Source organism: Volvox carteri, assembly GCF_000143455.1.
Source record: "Volvox carteri f. nagariensis unplaced genomic scaffold VOLCAscaffold_12, whole genome shotgun sequence".
In the NCBI taxonomy this organism is placed as follows: domain Eukaryota; kingdom Viridiplantae; phylum Chlorophyta; class Chlorophyceae; order Chlamydomonadales; family Volvocaceae; genus Volvox; species Volvox carteri.
In genome coordinates, this window is record NW_003307555.1 from 277,764 (window position 1) to 302,822 (window position 25,059).

Here is a 25,059-nt window from a genome sequence, read left to right on the forward strand (position 1 = left end):
GAGGTTCAGCGGCGGGAATCGGATATGAGCTCCTGCGGGACGGCTAGGGGTGGTACGGGTAAAGCGGGTGTTCAGCGGGTAGGGGGGATTCCAGGGTTTCGTGGTTTCACATGGCGGGGTTCCACACCTCCGAATACGGATGGATTTCCCACCCGGGGGGAAGGGGAGGGGTCGAGGGGGTGCGGCCGTTGGGATGATGTTCAAAGAGATCCCGAAACACAAACTTCCCTTGCATGGGGCCGGTTTCTTGCTTTTGGGGGGGATTTCTTGCGTCACCAAGCTCACGAGGACGCGAGAAGCCGCCGCCGCCATTTTGAGAGGGGGGGAGACCGGTATACACGGTGTTTAATGTGGAGCGCCTGTCGTAGTTCGGCAGGCTCGGCTGGGCTTGGCAGGCAATAAGGAAAAAACGAACCTCTGGCGCCTTCTGGAAAGGAAAAAGTCCAAGGCAGGTTGGGCGTCTGGCATTGCAGGGACCCAGAGGGGGCCCTGGCAGCGGGGAAATCCTATAAGGCAACTTTGATGTTTTTGTCAATTGTTTTATAAGTTGTATCGGAACGCGGGGACTAAGGGATTTCTCAGTGTGCTGCAAACCCATTGGAGAAATTGAAAAACTCGTACATGTGAACTGCAAAGCAAGTGCTGGAAAAGGACGTAGCAAGTTTCTATTGGCACAGGGAACTACAGGGTCTTCGGTTTCGCTGCGTTCGTACGGCATCTGCGGTATGGCATTCTGTCGTACATTGGCTCCGCCGTGCTTTCGTACGAGCAGGCCTTACTTGTATGAGCAGGCTTTCCATTGAGGGTTGGGTTTTGGTGAAGGGGGAGCGGAGGGTTAAAGCGGGTGCGGAGGTTAGTTTGTACTGCTGGAGTTCGTACAAGTAGAGGGAAAGGGGGAAAAGCGAGGGGGAATATCTAAGGGTGTGTTTTTCTGAATGTATGTCCGACGCGAGGTCGGCGTGTGAATGGGTGGCTGGGTTCAGTTGAAGCGGCAGAGCGCATGCAAGCATGAAGGGACAGGCAATCAGACAGACGGACAGACAGACAAACCGTGTGCCAGCGGACAGGCAGGTAAGACATGCGGTAGGATGGTGGTCCGGTTTAAATAGTGATGTGGTGATGGTGGTAATGGAAGTGGGCCATGGTGGGATGGAGGGACAGACGGTGAAGGGGGGTCGCGGGCGGCCCGTTGGTCAAGATCGCGCTGAAATGATGCTTCAGGCTGTTGGGGGTTACCACCACCACCATCACAACCATCACAACCAGCAAGGGCGCCGCGGCGTCCGAGGTTCGTACGGGGGACGCGGTGCCAGGTGTGTGTGGGGGGGGGGTTTTAGGGTTGTGTTGTTTTGCTTTGAGAGCGGGCTGGTATGTGATGTTGATGTGGCATCATGGGGGTTCCTGAACTAATGAACTAGCTTGTACATTGTACGGCATGCCGGTAAGCGTGAGTGTATCGATTAACCAGCAACGGGTACTTTCGGACGAACATTGCTTTGCGGTGTGCAAAGTCGTGCTGCAACACGGCTGTACGGCGTGTCGTCGTACATATATGAAATTGGGCTCTTACAGGCAGTTTTCAGTGGTAGAGACGCACCGTGTTACGTCGTTCATGTTCTTGTGATGGGAATCGCCTTCCCGCGCATTTGCGTTGCGGAATTTTCCGAAGGCACGTTTGGTCGTATTTGTTTATGTGTCATTGAGCGATAGGATCTTAAAAGGTCTTGGCAGCGCAGCGCTGCTTGCGCTTCAGATGATTGCATCTAATTCACGTGATAATCACGTGCTGTTGCTTTTTGCTTTTCCTTCCTTCGTTTTTTTTTGCGTTTGCTTCGAGCGCTTCTATGGTCGCACATCTATATATTTTGGATCCCAAGTAACAAACAAGCGAATACTCGTTAGCGTTTTTCGTGCACGTCGTACCTTTTGCACAAAAGATATCTCTTTCTATTTCCTTGGGCACGTACAGGGCGCGTTCTGCATCGTAAGTGTGTCTCGTCCAAGTTTGTGCGGCAGCGTTGGTACCGCAGCACGGTCAAAGTGGGTGTGGTTTAATCATCTCCTCCTCGAGGATGAACTTCCTTTTGGTGGTGGACTCCCAGACGAGGCTGAAAATGCCAACAGTCTCCCAAAGACCACAAGACCACTGCCGCTGCGGGTTACATGACCCCTGCATGCAGCACGGGGACTTAGTACGTATGGATATGCATCTCCTCCCTCGTTGCCGCGAAGATTCAGCATCTGTGGCGAGTGTGTTTTCAACTAACCTCGCGCCACCATCTGCAGCGCGGGCCGCTGTTAAAAGTTTTTGCCGTTATGGGATGGGAAGGGATTTTGGTCGCGAGCCATGCTCGCGGGCATCCGTGGCCATCAGCTGATGACTGATGGCCGCTCAGGGCCCCGAAAGCAACCTGGGGCGGGTGTTGGGGAAACATTCAATTCGGAGCGCTTGGAGCTGTAATGGCCTTAAAGGAGTCGAGCACTTCGGGCTTGTGGACGGCATTGTAAGGACCGCCAGTCTGTTTGGCTGTCGATCACCCCTGGAAGGAGTCTAGCTACAGAAGAAGCCGCCTAAGGCTGCCAAGGAGAGCACCTAGGGGGGGTTGTTCTGGGGGCAGTCGCCTTTGGAGGGGACGTTGGTCTCTGATGGTGGCGTTGTGTTCGTTACTAGTGTGGCCTAAAACGCTAGGAGCCACAAGGAAGAAAGGTAGCGAACATCGGATCTGGGGCCACAGCAGCAGCAGCAGCAGCAGCAGCAGCAGCCGCCGCCGCCAGGAACACGTCACGTGCACAGGAGGACATGAGCCCTCTCTCTGTAGCTGCACCCCGCGTAGCCACCACGCGCAAAAAGTGATGAAACTTCACCATGAATAATAGTGGTAGTCACAATAGTATTCTGATCAGCCTGAACTTTTGGTTAATTTTCGTATTTGTTCTGCCATGGAAAAGGGCGACCAAAGGGTTTGCTCGTGCGACGGCCGAAGAAATGAAAGCCATGTGTGACCCGATTCGCGAGGATTGTGAGAACTTGTCTGGATGGGTCCAAAAAAATAGTAGCTAGGTGCGTGGTCTGGTTGGAGCAAAGGCCTGATGATGAGGCAGCGCGGGTACGCTTTCACGGCAATATGCAAATTACATATTCTAACGGTTTCACTGTCGTACACTACCGTCCATCCGTCACAGTCTTGAAGCAATCTACACACACAAGCATCTGCTACGCCAACATGTGACGCATACAGCACCAAATGTTTTATAATGGGTACCAAATTTTATAACATAATAGTTGTCACGGCATCACCCGACGGAGCCCCTTGGGACGGCTAAGATCCAACATGACCAACAAGAATCACACCAAGTCCAGGGGGGCTTTCAATCGGGTTGGGGCCGCGCGCAATTTGAGACATGCGGACATGCGCAAGACCTAGCGATCCGTACTTTTGCAAGGCCGGCTGAAGCCATCCAAGCCAACAGCAGCAGCAGCAGCAACAACAACAACACAGAATCAGATACTTTGTAATTGAGTTTGAGTCAAAAGGACGAGAGAAGGAAGTCTGAAAGACAGGAAAAAGGAATGGAAAAGGAAGAAAGGATAGATTTACTCCGAGACACATGAAACCGACGATTTGAGGGGGGCTGACGACGTAGGCCGACGCTGTTCGCGGTCAGCACACGACACTTCCATTATTACGCAACTCCTAACCGTAAGTTGCAAAACGACCGCCTCCCGAGACCATATTCTGGCGGGTGGGCGGAAGTGAAGCGAACCCGCCATCAGAAGTTTTGCCCTCACAGACAGATTGTTACGCCCACATCTCGTCTTGTTCATGCAACCCCGGTGCATTACTAACGCGATATATTACTAACCAGCCATGCGCGCACTCGCAACCTCATCATGCACCCCCTAGCCCCAGCCCTAGCCTAAGCCCTGTCCTTGCCCTAGCAGCATCCCCTAAACCATTCAGATCCCTACTTGACCTGGACTCGAACCCGCGACCCTGCGATCACGAATACCTCTTCTGTGGTAAAGGCGCTTTCCAGGGATGCTTTCCTGAACGGTACGACTTGTACGAACGCGTTCGCCATCGCAGGACGGCTGACTGTACGACAAGAAGTACACGGTTTGGGAACAAAGCTAGTAGTGGTCGACTGGGAATGAAGCCTGGCGGCAGGGCAGAACTAATAGTACCAGCCTTGATATTATTGACGCACATTTAGAGCGGTGAACAAAACGGTGCAAAGCGAAATGGCCGCAACACGACGGGCGCATGCTGATTGCCCGGCTAAATACACAACCCAGCATCCAAATTCTCATACAAACGTACATACATACAAACTACTTGCATGCAAGTGCATGAACGCGCGCGGCACTCTCCTACTTCACACTTCAACAACCATTTAGCAGTTCAGTTTCTCAAAACGCCTCAAGTGCTAATCCTAAAACCAAAATGCACAACACCCATTCGCAAACACTCCAACAAGGAGCTTTCCTCTATTGCACTTCCTCTACCTCACATTTGCATCATCACCATCACCATCATTAGCATCATCATCACCATCAGCAGCAGCAGTAGCAGCAGCAGCAGCAGAAGGAGGAGGAAAATTGGCAAAGAAGACGACACCAGTGGTATGCGTCTCGTCTACCATTCCAGTCTTCCCGTCCATCCCACTGAGCTCAGAATGCAATGGAGTACTGCGTACCCATGAACAAAAACCAACCTCCTGGGAGTTTGGTGATCAACCCCTTGGGTGCTACAACCCTACACGCCGCCGAAGTGGCGCCATGCGACCTTGCCGTACCTGCCGTACCTCGGAGGTGACCAGCGAGAGCTAGAGAGAGAGCATTGGATCCGGCCTGGGGAGCGCTTCCACTCGACAAGGGTGGGGGGTTTGGAGACTAGGACCGTAGGGCGCCCGTTAACAAGGAATAATCAATATACCCTAAGAGGGAGCCCTCAATTACGCTGTAAGCACTAGAGCTCCGCTCTGTTCACTAGCAGGCTCGTCCAATTAGTACTGCAGGTGAGCTGTCCAGGGGGACCCCGTCCACATGCCTAGAGAAATCACATAGCCCCCGAGCGCCCAGGAGTACCGGTACGACACCGGTACGGTATTACCACCGCAACCACCAACCGCAACGCCGTAACCATCTCACCTCTCCACCGCCTCCGTGCTCCTTAGCTCCGCCACCACTGCCAGGAAATCCTCGGCAGCCCAAATTCCCCCCAGTACGGCATCACCAAGATTTAATCACCGAGATCAACGTCGCATCTTCGACTAAACGAACACAACTTTTACTTCAACATCGTGATGGACCCTGAGGACCGAGGCAGCGGCCGCCGCTGGCCGGCAGCCGTGTACGCGTAGGACCGCCGCTACCTGGCAGTTGAAGCGGTATTCCAGGGCCGCCTTTAAAAAATCTACTTCGTACGACACGTACGAACGCGGCCCGAGCCCTCTCTCAGCCACCGGTTTCCATCTCCTTACACATCTCCTGAAACGTCCCTGGGTGGTGGTAGCCCTGGCCAACCACCTGGTGCCGCAAGGTCACTAGCTGCGGAGATTCATCCGCGATCCCACCACAATAGCAGCGTAGCAACCACACCGCATAAGGTGTATCGTCCCAGTAGAGCCCAGCACAGCTAGAAAGTGCTAGCATAGCATCCCACAGCAACCACAGCACAGCACAGTACTGCCAATCATAGCACACACAGCAACCACGTCATTGCACTGCATAGCACTGCATGGCACTGCAAAGTGCAGTATTGAGCGGCCTGTCGAATGGCCTGAATGAGTGGATTAGGTGGCCCCAGTATCCCCACAACAGTCCCAGAACAGCCCGGGCGGTGCATCCCCGTAAGGGAGCCCAGCCACGCCACCTGCTCAGCCCAACCCAGCACATCACAGCGGCGCACAGTGGGTTGCAGCATACATACATACATGTATGTATGTATGTAATCATACATACATACATGTGTTTCGGCTTCGGCCCCCGGCTCTTGCGGCCCACAGTGTAATCTAAGTCATACATACACACACATACATACACATACATACATACATACATACATACATACATACATACACATACATACACATACATACACATACATACACATACATACACGAATACATTCTGAAGTCGGATGGGGTGACGGATTAGGGTGCCCCTCTAGCAGGGGAGAGCAGGGACTGCCCCGGGAAAGGGGGCCGCTGGCGAAGTTAACCACCCTGTAACAACATACATACACATACATACATACACATACATACACATACATACACATACATACACATACATACACATACATACACATACATACATACATACATACATACATACATACATACATACATACATACATACATACATACATACATACATGAGCGCAACGGCGCTTCATCCAGACACCTCCCTCCCTTCCCCATTTCGGGGCATTTCAGGACGTTTGATAATATGATTTCCACATAGCCGTGGTTCCGTTCCCAACCCTTCGTCCAGCTTCCAAATCCAAATCCTCGCATAGATCTGGAAGGCAGGATGCAAAATCCACGGAACAAAATCAGATCTAGATCTCGCCAGGACCTTGGTGTGGGCCTGAGCCCCTTCCCCTACTTGCCCGCTATTCCGCTGTAACTCCCAACCAACACCTCCAACCACCAACCAGCCCCAACCACCAACCCCGCGGCCCCGCTGCCACACTGGATGCTCCGGTTAGCGCCCCATGTAGACCGTTTTTGAACACATCCCCCAAGGGGGGGGGGGTCATGTGCGACTGCTTCCGACCAACACTCCCACACTGCTTGCGGAACGAAGAAAAAGCAGCACCAGCCAACAAAGAATCGAACGGTCCACAGCTAACACAACCCGCATTATACGACCGACACGTGTGCACAACCGCCAAAACCGTTGTCGTGATGATTCGGCACGGTTTTGCCTTTATGGCCGAACCCTCCTCTTCGCACGGCCATGAAACCCCCCCTAAGGAAGCTTGACTTCTGCATTGAAAGAGGCCATGGAGTCGTTCTTGTAAAGTACGGCAGTGTACGGTCCAATTAAAGCCAGACATATATAACACCTGGGCTGCGGGGTGGTGAGAGCCCGTGAGGGCCAAACACTGCCTCAAAACGGTTGAAAGGGCTCCCTTAGTTCGGGGGCCTCCATCCGGAAACCCTACGACAAACAAGATATCTCCGTACCCTTCCGTACCCTTCCAAACTTGCACACTTTTGTACGGCGTTGAAAACGCACTTTCCCGCACACAGGCGCCGGGGAGAGAGAATTTCCGTGGGGGCCAAAGTCCCCCACCCCAAAACGGGAAGTTATTCGTCGTACAAAAAGCATACCTGCGGCTTGCTTCACGGCAATACGGCACCGACCACGTACCCACACGCGCTCACATCGGGGAACGGGGGGGGGATTTGCGGTGGAACGAAGGCTATGAGGGTTGCAGGTTTTCGACAGCCGAACATTGATGGGAACCGCATGAACCGCACTCAGGTTATCAACTGCCCCCCCCCCACACACACACACACCACGCCTCAAGAATGCTCCAAGAACTCAACAATGCAGCTCACCCCCCCCACCACCCCGCAATGAACCCACCATGGACGAAATCCAAACTGCGCATTAATATTAATTTGTTAATACCCCCCTCGTTGTCAAGGGATGAACACACGAGGTACGACACAAAGAGAGGGACAACTAAACGTCACACGTGCACACATACACACACATATGTACGCATGTACGTGCTTTGATCACGTCGCGGGTTGCTCCCCGCACCATGAAACGAAGCTAACAAACGTACGTCACGCGTACGGCGCTTGCCTTCCTCTTGCCTCCGGCCCCCTGAGGGAAGCTAGAAAGGGACTGCTCATGAAAAATGCAGTTGGTTTCGTTTCGTAAAGGACATTCCACCGTCTTGGTTAGCGAGTCGGTCAGCAAAAAACCCAAACTTAATGCCGCCCGCCAATCGATCCAATCGGCCCTCCAACACACAGTTACATACACACGCACACATACACATGCAAGCCATCTCCTTTTCCCGGCGCAGATCATAAAAACCTCACACACACATACATACATACAAACATACATACATTACGACCCTTCCCTTTGCAGGCAGGTGCACCAATCAACACGGCACGCGCGGCTCTATCCAGACCTCCAGCCAGTAGTACATTCAGACCCACAGCGCGCCAGCCTAGCCTCGTGAAACTCTTGAACCGCTTATCTTTTTGTGTATGTATGTATGTATGTATGTATGTATGTATGTATGTATGTATGTATGTATGTATGTATGTATGTATGTATGTATGTATGTATGTATGTATGTATGTATGTGTGTATGTATGTATGTGTGTGTTTCTTTCTATCGGGAGACCAAATCGGCGCTCCCACTCACAGCTATAGCCATGGCCAGGGGGTCCAGTCCAAAGTGCTGCAGTAGTGCGGGCAGCTCTTCATTCCCACCATAGCTCCACCCTACACCTAACCCCCCGTGTAAAGCCGCTGCAACCACGCGGCGCCTTAACAGCTATCGCCTGCGATTGGTGGAAGCCGAAGCAAAAAGCTTGGCAAACAGCTTATTGTGGAGACCGCTGCATTAGTACGGCAAAGGCAAAGCATAAAACATAAAAGTGCTTTAAATCTCAAGGCCTCCCGTTTCGATGCCCGGTGCATAGGAAATACACCCCGGAGTGGAAAAGACCAAAACAAGAGTACTCTGAGCCTCCATCCTCGGAGCCTCGAAGCCTCTGTTCCCAAGGTGTGGACTTTATGCCGGCCCCCTAATCAGTACGGGCTAAAAAGGACAATCATAGACACCGGAGCTGCTGGACAGCAACAGAGCCGTGTCTGATCGTCACGTGGATAAGGACCGCAGGTTTCACTTTATGAGGTTTTCGCGTGTGATTCAAAATCAACTAAATTCACTGTCCAGCCCCAACATCAACCCGGGCGTCCCTTGTCCGGGACTGACAGCAAGATCGACAGACAAACAGGCAGACAGACACATACACAGGCAGGCAGACAGGCAGGCAGGCAGACCCCGCAACACGTAAACCCCTTATTCTTGTGAATCACGTTGATTGGTCCAAACAGCAAAAAGGCAGCGCAACCTGCTCGACTGCATCCTATCTACTTGCGGGTTCAGCTAAAGCCCCTCTGGCTCCTCCGCTCCGGCGACTTATCCAGCCTTGGGCCGTTTCGCATCCACATCCAGGATAAGCAAGCCAGCCAGCCAACCCATCAAACTAATTCCTGCAGCACCTAGTTTGGATCCTCATCCTCATCCTCCTCCGCAGGTTGCCGCCGTCTGTCCTGCCTGCCAGCGTCGTTAAGTTCCCCACCACAACCACAACAATGTCACCACACGGCCACGTTGGCGACTCCACGGGTGAGTGAATGTGACCCCTCCACGCCTAGGCCCGGGTGCATGTATACAAGAAGGTGCACAGCAACCCTTGTTCCAAAAACGTTCAAGTAACGCGCGCGCTGAATGATGACTCCAAAACACCATGCTTGATGCCTTTCATAACCCCGCCCAAAGGTCCTTGGCAGGGTTCGTACCGGAGACCTCTCTTCCTCCAGTTTGGATTATTCATCAAAAGCATATCGCAAACCCGGAAGTTGATAAGTATGACTATGACAGTGTGAGCAGCACTTCAGTCCTATGAATTCGATAGTAGATGAAGAAGTAGTTTAAAGCGCAGGGCCCCGCCAGTTGCCTCCCCTCGCTATCATCCCCAACAGGGAGCCGTTCCAAAATGCTCATAAAACTGCCACACCGCATTCATACATGCCTCCGCATCACATTGCCTTATTACATACATACATACATACATACATACATACATACATACATACATACGCACATGCATTCACACACGCACACTCTCTCGCGCGCCAAGTGCGAAGACATCCGCCTACATTCGTTCACCACGTACGTTTCCAACGCACACGTGGCTATGCATGCATGCATGCATACCCAATCACATACACCCCTACCCATGGCCCACGCACTCGCACACGCAAAGGCACGTACGAGCCATTCAAGAAAAGAGCTTCTTCAGTTTGCGACGGGCCTTCTGCAGCCAACCGCCCTTGACGACGTCCTTGCCGTTGGCGCTGCCCGCCGCCACCCCCCCGTCGCCGCCTGCCTGGGAGTCCCCCAGGAAAACACCACCCGGCGCACCTGCCACCGCCCTCAGCCTCGCATCTGCCTTTGCGTAAGGTGCCTTGAGGCTCCCACTCTTACCGCCCGCTGGCAGGGGACCCGCCCCCTTAACGGATTCCTTCCCGCCTGCCTTCGCACTAGAAAGCTCCGATAGCTTCTCCCTGGTGGCGGGCACCATGATGGATGATGCACCGCTGCCGTCTGCGCCGTCACCGTCGCCGGCAATAGCAGAAGCCGCATTGACGGCGTTGGCCACAGCAGCCGCTCCAGGGGCAGACCCCACAACTGATGAACGCAGCGCTGTGCCGGGTGTCGTCGATCTGGTTCCGTACATCGCCTTCGCCGCCGTCGCTTCGGCGTCAGCAGCGCCGTCAGCATTGGTGTCGGGGGCAGGCCCCCGGTCGCTGCCGCAGCGGAACTGCTGCGCCAAATCCGTCGAACGCGGTACCGTCCTCGCCGCGACGGCGGCTGTGGAGAACCTTGAGGAGACGTGTCGACGTGAAACCAGCACGGCGTTGGATGCTGCTGTTGTTGTGGTTGCTGCTGCTGCTGCTGTTGTTGTTGTTGTGGCGGTGGCGGCAGCGTGAATGAAGGGCTCGGAACCGGACGCTGCGGCTGGATTCGAGGCCAAAGACTGCAAGGCACCGCCGGTGTCGCTGCTAGCTAAAAGTACTGCCGCGGCCATGGCGGTGGCGGCGCCGGAGCCGCTCACAGGCGCCGCCGCCGTCGCCGCCCCCGACGTCGGAAGGGCACCCGAGTGGAACCCGGGAGATCCCAGGCTTGTGACTGGTGTCATCCCCGCGCCTTGGTCGATTGAGCGTACGGCATGGTGGAAATGCTGAGTGAGTGTGGTGGCATCGGCACCGGGTGACGGCGACCAGGCTCCGGATCCGAGTGGTGACGTGGTGTAGTCGAATACGTTGACGCTGGCGGGCGGACCCGTGGGTCGGCGATGCGGGTAGACGAAGCCCGTACAGGAAGGCAAGTGCGGTGCCCCCATGGGGGTCATGACCTCCCCCAGCTCGTTCTGCATGGCCTATTCGTAGGTCAGGAGAAAATTGGCAGTTATTGCACGGTTAGTGTTGTAACCTACCGGTCAGGTACGTTGGCGGTTATTTGGCGATTGGCCGCTCGTCTGATTGGAAATTGCAGTTCGTTAAAAAGGAGGTTGGTTGCCTAAGTATCCGCTACTAACGGTTAAAAGGCGGTTGGCTGCATAACCATCATAACCACCACCGGCACTGTTACCACAAAACGCACACTCACCGCCATCAGCGCAGACGATGCGCTGACAGTGCTCATGTTTATCTGCATGAAAGGTATCGACTGTGCCTCCGCCAGGGGCACCCCGCCGCTTTCGCCGCTCAGCGGTGCTGGGGACGACGGCACTGCCGCCGCCGCTGCCGAACGGCAACTCGCATCCGACGACAGCTTGTCCCCTGACAGCGACAAGCGCCCCGCTCTTCCGGGCTGCTGGCGACCGATCGCTGCCTTGCCGCCGAGGTGACGAACCTGCTCAGGATGTCGACCGAAGCTACCGCCCAGGGGACCGCAGCCGCCGCCGCCGCCGCCGCCGCCCATGCCGCCGCCGCCCATGCCGCCGCCGCCATTGCCGGGAGACGCCGTAACACGGCAGGGTGGCATAGGCGCCCAAGGCTCCGGAGCGCCAAAAGCCATGATCGGCAGCGGCGCTACGGCCTCAGAAGTCGCAGGGTACGGTTCGAATGGCGGCTGCAGCGGCTCAGACCCGACGGCAGCTGCAGCGGCGTCCAAAGCCCGGGCATGTAGGGGCCCCCTGCTCTGGAGCACCCGGGGAGCTGCTGCCCGGAAGTCAACTGAGCGGTCGGGGCGTGAGACGGAGGGCCCTAACGAGTCATACGGGGCAGGTGCAAAGGTGGCGCTGGCGATGTACGACGCATCCGTCGCCGCAGTTCCCGAACCGGCGACGCCGGCTAGCGCCTCCGCCAGCGCCATGTAAGCCCCGGGTTGAGCCATGGCCGCCGCTGTTGCTGCTGCTGCCGACGCCCAGGCATGGAGCGACGGCTGGTTTTCATCGTTTACAGCCCCGCCGCGGCTATTGCCTGCTGCCATCGCGGCAGCGGCGTCCGCTGCCGCCTTCGCCTCCGCCGCCGCCAGCACCGCCGCTGCAGCTGCACGTAACGACGCATTTCCGGCGCCACTGCCGCCGCCATGCGACCCTTGTCCGCCGCCACGGCTGCCGCCGCCAAGGAGAGCCACGATGGTCGCATCCCGGCTTCCACCTGTACCGGAGCTCATCGCCTGCAACAGTTGTGAATAGTCCTGGCGGATGCCGTACGACAGGGAGGGCTCCATGGACATGACGGGGTCGGCAGAGAAGATGCCGTACTGAAGGGTGGGTGGACCGCTAACCGCCTGCTCGACATCTTGCTGTTGTGGATTGCTGCCTCGCTGGTCTCCCTCCCCAGTTCCCTGCTGCTGCGCCTGCTGCTGCGCCTGCTGCTGCGCCTGCTGCTGCGCCTGCTGCTGCGCCTGCTGCTGCGCCTGCTGCGGTACCTGTTGTCGTTGCAGCTGCCTTCCTGTTTCCCCCTCTTCCTGCTGTTGTCCGGTTAGTGCCCCGCAGCCGGCACCACTTTCCTGATGCTGAGAAACAGGTGCCTCAGACGGCTGTTGCCTAGGTGGCGAGGCTGTAGCCGGTGCGGCGGGAGCTCCGAGGGCTGACCCCAAGCGGATGGTCCCGGAAAGCGATGCTACAGCCGCCTCCGGCAGCTGCTCCGTATTCCAGTCTTGCTGCCCCACAGAATCTATCCCCTTCTTCAGCGGCGGTTGCGATTGTGGTTGTAGTAGTTGTCTGTTAGATACGTTGTCCGGTGTCTCTGGGCAACTAACCGACTGCAGCTGTGGACCCGCTGATATGCCTTGTGGAGCTCCCTGTCGCGCCACAACGGTGTCTGCGCTAAGAGCGCTCCTGGCGTTGGAACCTCGGCCCTCGTCGCCGCCAACGGGGAGCGTGACGCCGCCGCCGTCCGGAGCTCCGTCAACTGTCGCGGTAACGACCGCATGAGCCGCTGGCCTGTCCTTGGGGCTTCCGCCAACGGCAGCGGCAGTAGCATTGGAGGCGGCGGCCTCAGCACTCGAGAGGGCTGCCGCTTGTTGCTGCTGCTGCTGCCGCCGTCGTGGCTGGTCGAGCGTCGCCACGTGGATGCCCTGGAGTCCGCTCGGCGGCTGTTTATTATTGTCCGCCATCGAAGCCGTCGACGCCGTCACCAAAAGAGCTGCTGCTGGCGCCGCGGCGGCGATGGACTCCTGCTGACCTGCTGTCAGCTCCGAAACCCCCGGCTCCGTCTTAGCAATCTCACGATGCTTGGGCGGCAGCGGCGTCGCCGCCGTTACCGCAGGCAGCGGCTGCGGCTCTGTTATCGCCGCCACTGCCGTCGTCGTCATTTGCCGGCGGAGCTGTGCCCGCGGCTGCAGCTCTCGCGCAACCAGCCTCTCCAGGCTGGTTCCCGCCACTAACTGCGGGATCTCGAAGAAGTACGGCACCTTCAGTAGCTCGTCCGCCGTCAGGCGGTCCATTGGCTCTAACCTCAGACACGCCTCCAGGAATTGTCCTAGGGAGGCCCCGAGATAAGGCAGCCGCTGTAGGAGTGTACGGCCCGGCGGCGGCACGCGCAACGCCGCGAGGCGGGGGTCTTCACCGAGGCGCAGTGCCATGTGGGCGGGCAACGGGCCGAATATCCGCATGATGCGCCACAGCTGGTCTACAGTAGACGTGCCTGCATTGGATTGTCATCCCGAGGGGGGGGTACGTGTTGACTAACAGTTTGGTTAGTTACCGGTTTAGTTACCGGTTCTTGACTTGGATTTTTATGAGCGATGGCTTTCACGTAGCCCTTGCCGCATTTGGAGACTTTTAAAAACAGGGGCCGCCGTCCTCAGGTTCTCAGGTTTCTTCAGGAAAAAAGTGTCGTACATGAGGCCGTTCGGCAAGAGAGGGAATGAGAAAGAGTGGGCCGGGAAAAGGGGAAGGACGCGAACGCGGACGGGAACGGGAACGGTGTCACCTACCGGGCATTAGCGGCTCACCCACTGCAAGCTCGGCAATGGTGCAACCCAAGGCCCATATGTCTGCGGAGGGACACGTTTTGAATGGCTGGATTGGACCACACGAGTTTGCAATTAAAGCCTTGGGGGCCGTCAAAGCCATTAAGGGGGTTCTGGAGCCCAAATCAGTGAGACACCGCCGCATACAAATGGTAACAGATACAACGCCGAGCCACTGCGGAGCCACTGTGGAGCTAGGGAACTAGGCTGCTAGGAAGAATGCTACCCTAAGGGCACGAGGTAAGGTCGGGACAGACAGACAGACAGATGGACGGTAAGGACGGAGCCAGTACCAGGTTCCGCAGCCGCAGTGTCCTGTCTCCGGCCCCGGGGTGATTGCGACTGCGTTCCCATCACAGGTGCGGAAGGACGGGCAGACAGACAGCAGATGGGACGGACAGACAGACAGACAGATGGACGGACAGACAGACCTGCGGATGGTCCATAGTCCAAGCTGAGAAGAACCTCTGGAGCCCGATACCTGCCGCATGAGGGGAGGGTGGGGTCGGGAGACGCAGGTGGCACAAATGAAACCAGGTGGCGTGATTGGACGTTTTGGAAAGCACGAACAGTAAATAGGGAAGAGGATGTGAACTCCAGTAGACAGTTAACACCAACGGCAAGACGAGCAGTGATTGTTGTGGATGAAGGTGAGTTTGGGCTTGGGAGGGAGCCCGACGGTTGGAAATCTAACTGGCTTCGAGCCTCAGCCATGTGACCTTCATACCAGTAAAAACCAGCTACCGGTTTTGTTAAGGTTTCACGGTTTTAGGGTTTTCTTAGAAATGCACGTCACAAATGGTGACCCCGTGTCAGTGTGTGCCGTTTCCGAGTGAAATCTCTGCCTTGTCTAAGGTCTCTCGCTTTCTTTTCCTCCAGCTCAGATGTAATGTAGTAATTTCATTAAGGGCTATTGTAAAGATAAACCCACCATCGGGTGACGACGTAGGTCGATAGGCGCTCCGCGTTCCTAGGATCCACACAGGAAGTGAACCTGAAGTTGCAAAGCATTATGTACGGACAGTTGGTTGGTGTACGGATAAATCGATAGCCATGGCTACTGTGCAATAAAATCAGGTATTGTAAATGCAATAATTAAAAAAACCATGAACACGAAAATGCACGAACTCATAACGACAAAACCGAAACCTCTCAACCGATAAAGAGACAAAACCAACGAACCGACTAAAATCATGACGCTAAGCTCTAAAACCTTAACTGCAACGACCAAACGGCCAGTGATACACTAAATCATATTATGTATCGTATACTGTACACGTATAAAATTTTCTGCCGTGGATCGTGTCGTGTGACGCGCCTCAATCCTGCTCTTCGGACCGTCTGTATATCTGTCTGTCCGTCGTCTGCCCTTCCGTTACGGCCGCACACAAGACTGGCCCCCAACTGAGACGCCGAATCAGCACATCAGTCCAACATCATTCATTTCAAACTATCATCCAATTAGCGACCAAAATAATATCAGCGTAAACGCATTTCAAGGCGATCATTGACCGGTCATTCATCGTCGCATATCTTCACCGCCCAATTTCGCGCCCCTCTGTGCCGTGGAACCTGTATATGCTTGCAGATGCTGGGAGTGGCCCTGGAAGGTTCGCAGCAAAGCTGACGGCTCAGACAGCCGTCCGCGAATATCAATCGTAACCTTTAGTGCCGGGGACTTTCCGTTAGACATCGTTTGGCATGTGAGCTTGCAAGACATGATATCGCAAAAGAGGACCCAGGATGGTTGGCCATCACTCTTCTAGGTAGGGCAGCGGCATCATTCGCGAAAGAGGCCCACTCGGTGGTATGGTTAGCATGCTACCAACCGAATTCGGGGTCGATTGATTGCACGGCGGAAGCAATCCCCCCCATTTACCCGTCCCGTGTGCCCAAGCAACCGGCCTTTACAGATGGAAAGAGGCCCAACCCGGCCATTTTCCGGCTTCAAAAAAGCCGACACCCCTTGTGTCATCCCACACCATGGGAGACGAAGACTTTAGTTGAGTTGGATGCATCATTAAGCAGCCCCTCGCACAAATGTGTCCGGTCGTACTGTGCCGAATAAACGGTCCGTACAAGACGCCCCAAAAGCCAGGAGCGAATTTTACCGCGCGGGTGCGCGCGTGCGATTCACAAAATGCGCCTCTACAAGTGTATATAAATTTGGGGCACCTTACAATCCAACACCATACGTGCTTTGGAAACGCGGGCAGCTGCTTCACAAGGGCCCCCCTATTTTTGTTCATATACATGTACATATACACTAAGTGCGCCGGAGGCTTGCGGTGGTGATACTAGTGCCTCGCCTTTCCCCGGGCCCTTACCCGGCCATGAGAGATGCCGTACCACCATGAAATAAATTCGCGGGTCGTACCTTGCGAAGCCAAAGTCACACAGCTTGATATGCCCATCGTTGTCGATGAGGATGTTAGATGGCTTAAGGTCTCTATGTACAATCTGCGGTGTGGTACAACAAGGCGGGCTGGGTGTGGAATCACACTTCACTGCGGAATCCTATCTCTCCATTATGGCCGGCAGTTAGTAGTTCTGATGTGCCCTTGGCAGGCAGGCCTTCTGCCTTTTGGGTAGAAGGCCACCTCACCTCACCTCACCTCACGGTGTGCCCTGAAGCCGCCGGGTGTCGGCTGGCAGTGCCGTCCTTTCCAGTCCCTTCACGTCCTCCTTCCCACCCCCTTTCCATCCCCCTTGGTGTTCCCTGTCCTTCCCCCCCTGGATCGCCTTACCTTCTCCCCATGCAGGTACCTTAGCGCCAAACACAGCTGAAAGGCCATCAGCTTGAGCGCCTTGGAAGGTAGTCCCTTTCGGAACTTGCACAGCTCCTTGTACGCGCAACCCTCCACGTACTCTGTATATATGTCGGATAGAGAGTTAAAGGGGTGAAGTGGGGTCGAGCAAAAAATCAGAGGTTCACGGGCCCCGGCAAGTGATGGAGTGGAGGGACAAGTTGGATGGCAAGGGTATTATGGAGGTATTCTGGTTTTACAAAACAAATCAGGACTGTCATCTGGCTTGTGGCTGCCCGTGCCACCTGGCTTGTGGCTGCTCGTGCCACCTGGCTTGAGTCTGCCCGTGCCACCTGGCTTGAGTCTGCCCGTGCCACCTGGCTTGAGTCTGCCCGTGCCACCTGGCTTGAGTCTGCCCGTGCCACCTGGCTTGTGGCTGCCCGTGCCATCTGGCTTGTGGCTGCCCGTGTCATCTGGCTTGTGGCTGCCCGTGCCATCTGGCTTGAGGCTGCCCGTGCCACCTGGCTTGAGTCTGCCCGTGCCACCTGGCTTGAGTCTGCCCGTGCCACCTGGCTTGTGGCTGCCCGTGCCATCTGGCTTGTGGCTGCCCGTATCATCTGGCTTGTGGCTGCCCGTGCCATCTGGCTTGAGGCTGCCCGTGCCACCTGGCTTGTGGCTGCCCGTGCCACCTGGCTTGAGTCTGCCCGTGCCACCTGGCTTGTGGCTGCCCGTGCCACCTGGCTTGTGGCTGCCCGTGCCACCTGGCTTGAGTCTGCCCGTGCCACCTGGCTTGTGGCTGCCCGTGCCATCTGGCTTGTGGCTGCCCGTATCATCTGGCTTGTGGCTGCCCGTGCCATCTGGCTTGAGGCTGCCCGTGCCACCTGGCTTGTGTCTGCCCGTGCCACCTGGCTTGAGGCTGCCCGTGCCACCTGGCTTGTGGCTGCCCGTGCCATCTGGCTTGTGGCTGCCCGTATCATCTGGCTTGTGGCTGCCCGTGCCATCTGGCTTGAGGCTGCCCGTGCCACCTGGCTTGAGGCTGCCCGTGCCACCTGGCTTGAGTCTGCCCGTGCCACCTGGCTTGTGGCTGCCCGTGCCATCTGGCTTGTGGCTGCCCGTGCCATCTGGCTTGTGGCTGCCCGTGCCATCTGGCTTGTGGCTGCCCATATCATCTGGCTTGTGGCTGCCCATGCCATCTGGCTTGAGGCTGCCCGTGCCACCTGGCTTAAGGCTGCCCATGCTGTCTTCCTTTGATACTGCCGCCGCCATGCTGCAGCCCCATGCCACACAAGCCTCACTGCGCTCCCTGTGCGGTGCTGACCTGGTTGCCTGTCTCCTGCTAGGCTGGCCTAGCTCTGCTAGCCCAGCCAGGGCTTTACCTGCTTTGATAACGCTTCCCTGCTTCCCTGCTTACCAAAAATGAGGTAAACCCTCCCGCTCTTGCTTTTGAACGCGTCCAGCAGACGAACGCAGTTGTCATGGTTGATGGCCTTCAGGACACGGACCTCCCGGAGTGCGAGCCGCATGATCTGCAGCATTGGAGGGAAACATCTGCCTCGGTCTTAAACACATGCCCACCACGAAGTGGCACAATGCAAAGCTGCATGGGAGGAGAAACGGCACTAGCCCAGCATAGGCTTGCGTGAGCTGGACCGCTGTCCCTGGAGGCCCCAGGTTCACTTCGAGATTTATTATCCCCGCAGCAGAAGGGACTCTGCATGCACCCACAGTGGACACTACTGGAAAGCCCTTGGTCACACACATACATACAAACAAACATGTTCACGAGGGGGTTATTGCTATGAGCAGGTAGATTCTAATGTACGGTTGTACGGGGATATGAGGCAACGGCCATGGAGTATACAGAAGCGCGCACATAGAGATGGGGGTGAACAGCAAATGCACAGGGGCCGGACCCCTCCGGCTTCCAAGGGTACGACGACAACAGGTTATGACTCAGAGGCGCTGTGGCTTGGGAGGGAGTTGTGGCAAGGGCCTTGGAGGCGCTGCGTAGCGTGCGTGCAATTGCAGGGAGATGGCACGTATGGGCCAGAGTAACCGAGTAATGCTTTACGGCGGTGGTCCCTTTGCCAAATACGATGAAGCCACATCTTAAGCATCGCAAGCTACCAACCGCAAAACGCGGCGTTACGAAACGGTGACGATGGCAAGGTAAACGTTCTATACATACGCACCAAGCACAAATGTTTTGCACGTAGTTGAGTGTAGCTTACACACCTCTTTATCAGTGTGTGCCTGACGGAACACTTTGCATGCCACGAGCATTCCCTCGCGCAAGCCGTCTGTGGCCTTCTCTCCGTTTGGCAAGGGCCGCACTCGACAAACCCAAACCTGGAAGTTCCGAAGCACAGGACGGGCAACGAATCGGAATAACCTTCCAGAGCTATAAACATTCGTTAGCTTGAGTCCTAAATACGGCTCTTCTACATGACTTGCCTGCCCGTATGCGCCTGAGCCGGCCTGCCCAATATATTCGTAGCGCTGTTCCAGTGTTTAAGGATAAATCCAGAGTTATTAGGAAGAAGACAGCAGACAGTACCATGCAGCAAGAGGTCGCACCTCCATTACGGAATAGCACTGGATTTAGATGCGACAAGTCACCTGCAACCTCTTTGCATTCCTGCTGTGTGTTTGGCAGGTTTAGGAATGCGACCAGGACGAAAAAGCCTGTGTTACAAGTGTATGCATCAGGACAGGGCAAACAACTAGTCGCTACTACTGTTTAGTATTTCGTCAGCACTGCATCAAACGATGCAGTTTTCTGAGTTCATAGACTGTACGGCTCCGCACAGCCGTATTTGAAACTTAAGATGCCTAGAACCACCGCGCCGAGATAGATCGTTGTGTGGAACCTGCTTACGGACATGAACCATATACATATGCATCTAAAATTTGAGGGCAGTTCAAGCATCTCCCAATATCCACCTCGGGCCTGCACAGTGCGTACGATAAACACGAAATACGCTGACGAGCTTACAAAATTTTAAAATCGATCATTGAAATTGGGAAATATAAGCCCACCCCAGTTGTGAATGCTAACTCACTGGTAAACTAGTGCCGACGTGTTCATTACCTCGGGAAACGCGGAAAATTCGTTCTACACGTATGGGCCGCGTAAATGTTCACTGCACGTTAAACAAAAAAGCTCATTTGGCATTCACGAAGAAAGTTCATCAACCGTTTTTTCTTCGTACAACAACTATTTACTTTTTGAGAAGCATTTCACACAGATAACTCACATTTTATATCAAATACTAAAATAATCGTACTTCATACCAGCTGTATTTCACAGCAACACCTTACCTAACATCTGTCTGCTGTACATTGAACCGAAGCGGTTATGATCGAGACTCGGATGAATACGAGATATAACAAACCATATCCTCCTGTAAGCTCCTGCTTCAACTTTTTCCTCTGAATTAGTTTTATCCACACATAGGTCTCAATCGGTCGGATAGATAAGAGCTACGTGACAATCCATTTATGCATCCGCAGGATTTCTATGAACGGAGAGGTATGCATTACGTATTGCGAAGAATGATCAGAAGGCTTGGGCATTAACCGAAGCTATCCAGCTACCGATCGAATGTGGCGGTTAACGGCATCCCTGCTATTGATGTGTTCGAGCGGCATGGGATATATTTTGTGCGGGAACAACAAAGGAAATATGGGGTCATATCTGCGTGAAAGACGGTTGATCGTGATCGGTTGGGCCCATTAGCCAAAGCTTGGCATCGGCGACTTGCGCTTTTGAGTTACTCGTCCCTAGGACGTGCGCCGCGAGCCACGACTGGAATCGGACTCCGTCTTTCGGAGGAGGGAATCGAAAATGAAGAAGCAGCTCTGTACGCGCGTGAGCAGAACTGAGGAACAGAATGTCTGAGTTAGTATATGCAGAGGAGTGCAAAGTGGTCCTAATCCTCTAATCCAGGGGGTGGGTACTGGTCAGCAATCCTCTAATCTCAACAGGGGTGGACCACTTCTAATCCCTAATCCAGAGTGGTGGTCTAATCCATATCCTAGGGTCGGGGTTCTAATCCTAATCCCGTGGCCGGGTCCCAATCTCAATCCTGGGGGGGGGGCCCAATCCTAATCCTGGGGCCGGACGGCAATCCTAACCCTGAGGCTGGGGTCCCAATCCTAATCCTGTTGGTCGTGTCGTAATCCTTATCGTGGAGCTGTAATCGTGTGACTGATTCGGTAAAACCTTAATTTTGGCTGGGGGGTCCAATCCTAATAGAAGGGTTCAGTGACACGGAAACACACAGTGCCATACAGGCGCGAGGCGATGGCAATGCAAGTGCGTAAAAAAACCCAATGCATTTTTACAGCGGGTATATGATCAAACGAAGTAAAACTTGAAACATAAAAAGCAAGCTGCGCACCCTGGCCATTTCTGCAGTATCGTGCCATATGGAAGACTTTAAGCAGGGATACTGCGTTTAAACACCTTGATTCAAGCATCTACAGATGCGACTGTGGGGCGGTCGAAGATAAAATGCACGTTGAGAGAGGTGAACCAATGGTTCACCGTCCACACTTGCAGCGCGCCAGGGATCTTCAATGCCATAAATACCAGGGGCTTTCACAGCTATGAAGCACAACCCAATAAGCAGGACATGCCTCGTGAAACGATGTCGACGTATGATATTGAGCCAAAAGATGTTAACATGTGCGCATAACAATAGACTCAATCATACATAGCCCGAGAATTAAGAACAAGCCCTTGGGCGGAGTAGCTAACACGTCCTTGAGTAGCTAAGAGAGGTGATCCAATGGATCACCATCCACACTGGCAGCGAAGCAGAGACCTTCAATGCCAAAAATACCAGGGGCCTTCGCAGCTATGAATTACAACCCAATAAGCAGGACATGCCTCGTGAAACGATGTCGACATATGATTTTGAGCCAGTAATGTTAGCATGTGCGCACCGTAGAAGGATTATTCATACATTTTCCGGCATTTAACCTACTTGTATTGTATAATTACGCATATTTGTCGCCACGCGACTGCCTTTGGAAGCGCCCCTCAATGTCGTGCAGTTGGTTTCGGAGGAGACGCGGGGCCTTGGCCATGCCATCCATACCTCTTCGTGTAGGCCGTCTTCGTCAATTTTTGCAGATTGTTTTATCGTAACTTTACTGATCAGCAGACGCCTGTCAGGAGCATGGCTGGGGCTCCTGGAGCGTATGGCTTCTGTGATCAGGAGCATGAGCGCCAGCCTTCTCAGGTAATAAGCAATTATCTACTGTAACATCTTACGTGACCACGGCGCAACTTCGGTGACCGTCAGGGCTGGCGACTACCAAGTGCACCAATGGATCACCATATCGACAGTGCCCGTCTCGATGGCAAGCTGTATTGACTGGTATGCACGACACGTTGCCTGACTAATGCAGAAGAGGTAATGGCTTGAGGCGCATGTGGACCTGGGGTTTATGGCGGACCTGGCCAATTTGCTGACCAACGGGCCGGAGCTCGACGCCAACGAGGCATCGGATGCAATAATTGCGCACCAGCTTCTCGAGAATGGGCTGAAGGACCTTGCGACCGTGAAGGCAGTGACTGACGGTAAGGTCGCATTGGATGCTGTTGAGTAGCAAGAGCGTGAAACCCTGCTGGATAAAATATAATCAAGCTCCTTCAGCAAATGCTGAGCACAAGTTTTGTTGGGGGTCGGGACCTTGGATACTGGCGTACGCAAGGTGTAGCTGCGCTTGTCGATGTGGCACACCGGAATGCACACCGGAATGCACACGTACTGAACACACCCACGAGGCACCACCAAGTCTTCGAGGTTTCAGGGCGCTTATGCATCCTTTTGATTGTAGCCGTGCTAGTGATAGTCACATGCCCATACAATGGATTAGGGTGCCCCTCTCGCAGGGGAAAGCAGGGACTGCCTCGGGAAAGGGGTCCACTGGCAAAGTTAACCACCCTGTAACAACATACATAAACCCATACACACATTTCATGTCCACATCCAAGAGCATACCACATGAACAACCTCATGCTTCGCTTGTCTCGGGAGCTTTTTACCTCACCCCAACCAGAACCCAATACACCTAGTTTTCTGAGCCATGTTGGTGCCTTTGTTCTCTCCATGATGCATGCGGTGCAGGGGTGGAGACCCACACTGTGTTTGTGGATGCAAAACCGGCGATTTCATCATTGTGAGAGCTGGCACCTGACCTGGCAGCAGTGAAGGCCCTTCAGCTCACCAAGGGAGCTTGTGCCCCTGCTGTGCAGCGGCATGAGAACTCCTATGACTCCTTGCAACCCTCTGGTATATGAGTGCCATGTTGACTGGTTCAGAGGCGCCTAAAGAGCTTTGGGGAGAAGCCGTTGTTACGGCGAACCTTCTCTGCAAGATGCAAGATTCTTTTCCCGCTGGAAAGGGAAATGTTTAGTTTGCGATTGTTACAGTGGACCAAAGACCCGACCCGAGGGTGAAAAGGCGTCCGCTGCTGAGGCACCTGTGAGGGCAATGGCGCTGCGGCAGGGCAGCTGGTGGAAAGGGTTGCAGAGCGGTCATGACGCGGTGGAAGGTCGGGCACAGGAATAAGGATGAGAAAAAGTAGGATGGGGATGTGGTCAGAGGTAGGTGGATGTGTCAGGGTAGGGGGTAGGATGCACCCAGGGTGCGGGTTCAGGATGCAAAGTGGGGGGGGGGTAGGATGCACTCGGAAAGGCCGGGATGCGAAAGCAAACAGGGTAGGATGCAGATGCCGACAGAGGCAGGATGAGGATGCAGTTGGACATTGTGATGGGCTAGCCCGCAAGTTTTATGACACAGGGTTTGGGCCGAGAGCTTATCTTTGCAGCATTTATTGGTTTCACTTGCCCCTGGCCGATGTAATGCCTGTTTGTCCGCTTCCGTCATCCAGGCTGTGCCCTTTAGCTGTGAGGTTTAGACGTCAAGATTGTCCGGCGACGCTATTCCGCTCTGGCCTGAAGAACAGTGGGAATTCGTATGTGCATGATCATGAATGCCTATCACTTGGCATGCATTCTATATCAGTTCAAGCATGAAAGACGTTTCGGGAAGGCGGCGGGATAAAGCCAACCTTGCGGAGGGCATGTTCGAAGCCTGTTTGAAGGATAGCGCAGTCCAGCTGCAGATTTTATTCATGAGGCAGGCATGGCCATCCCGCAGGCTGTTGTATGCGGAGCTGGCTGAACTCCCCTTACAGTATTACATGGTGAAACAGATTCTCCGTTTCAGGAACCGCCTTCAAAAGCAAGTGGGGTCCATTGCTCATGCAGTTTTACGGCAGGAGATAACCGATGCCCTAACCAACCCGGAATGGGAGGGTTGGGGAACCTCAATGTTACGACTGTTTTCCTTCTTGGAGTGCAACATTTGGAGCGGAATACCGCAAGAAGTCGTGAGGGTGAAGGAGCGCGTTGACTGGTTGCTGAGTAGGCCTCTACCCGAAGGAGCGGTGATAACAGCACTAAGGCAGCGTTTGATGAGCGGCTGGGACCATGCGCGTCTGACTGTCTTGCCAGGAAAGTACCCATCAGACGGGAAGCAACCGGGAGTACAGATGGCGAAGTATAAGCACTGGATGGGGCTGCCCTTTTCGGGAGCCGCAGCCGTCATGTGGCCAACACATGCTAAGGTTTTCATTCCTCGTTTCATCGTAAGCTAATGCAGTTTCGTTTATGTTGCTATGAGGCAAGTACCATGTCCCCAGGGGGCAGCGGTTTTGCCGCTGTTGTGGTACTAATAGCCGAATCGAGGATGAAAAACACGTGTTATTGGAATGCCCAGCCTGTAATGATATTCGTGCTGAAGAGGGATTCGATCATCAGAGCATGTTGGAGGCCATGAAATGGGAACCAGTACGTCTGGCGAGGATGTTGGAACGTATGTGAGCTCACCGAAACCCAGTTACCCCTTTTGGACGCTAGTCTGGGCTGATGCGGTGTTTCCTGTTCTCCGTGGCTTTTAGGCGTTGAAGTATTGCCCTTGGGCCTTCGGCTCGTATGGATAGTTTTACAGGTATGGGTTCACGCACCCCCCAAC

At 54.6% G+C, this 25,059-nt stretch overlaps 1 protein-coding gene across 1 annotated transcript; it reads left to right on the top strand.

The window, feature by feature from the left end:
• Positions 1 to 12,630: 12,630 nt before the first annotated feature.
• Positions 12,631 to 18,210, top strand: VOLCADRAFT_58884 (uncharacterized protein; the record flags this gene model as incomplete). Its single annotated transcript, XM_002948870.1, has 3 exons — positions 12,631 to 12,769; positions 17,420 to 17,488; positions 18,068 to 18,210. Coding segments are annotated over 3 exons (351 nt in total), but the record flags the coding sequence as incomplete, so codon positions are not given.
• Between the last annotated feature and the right edge of the window lie 6,849 nt (positions 18,211 to 25,059).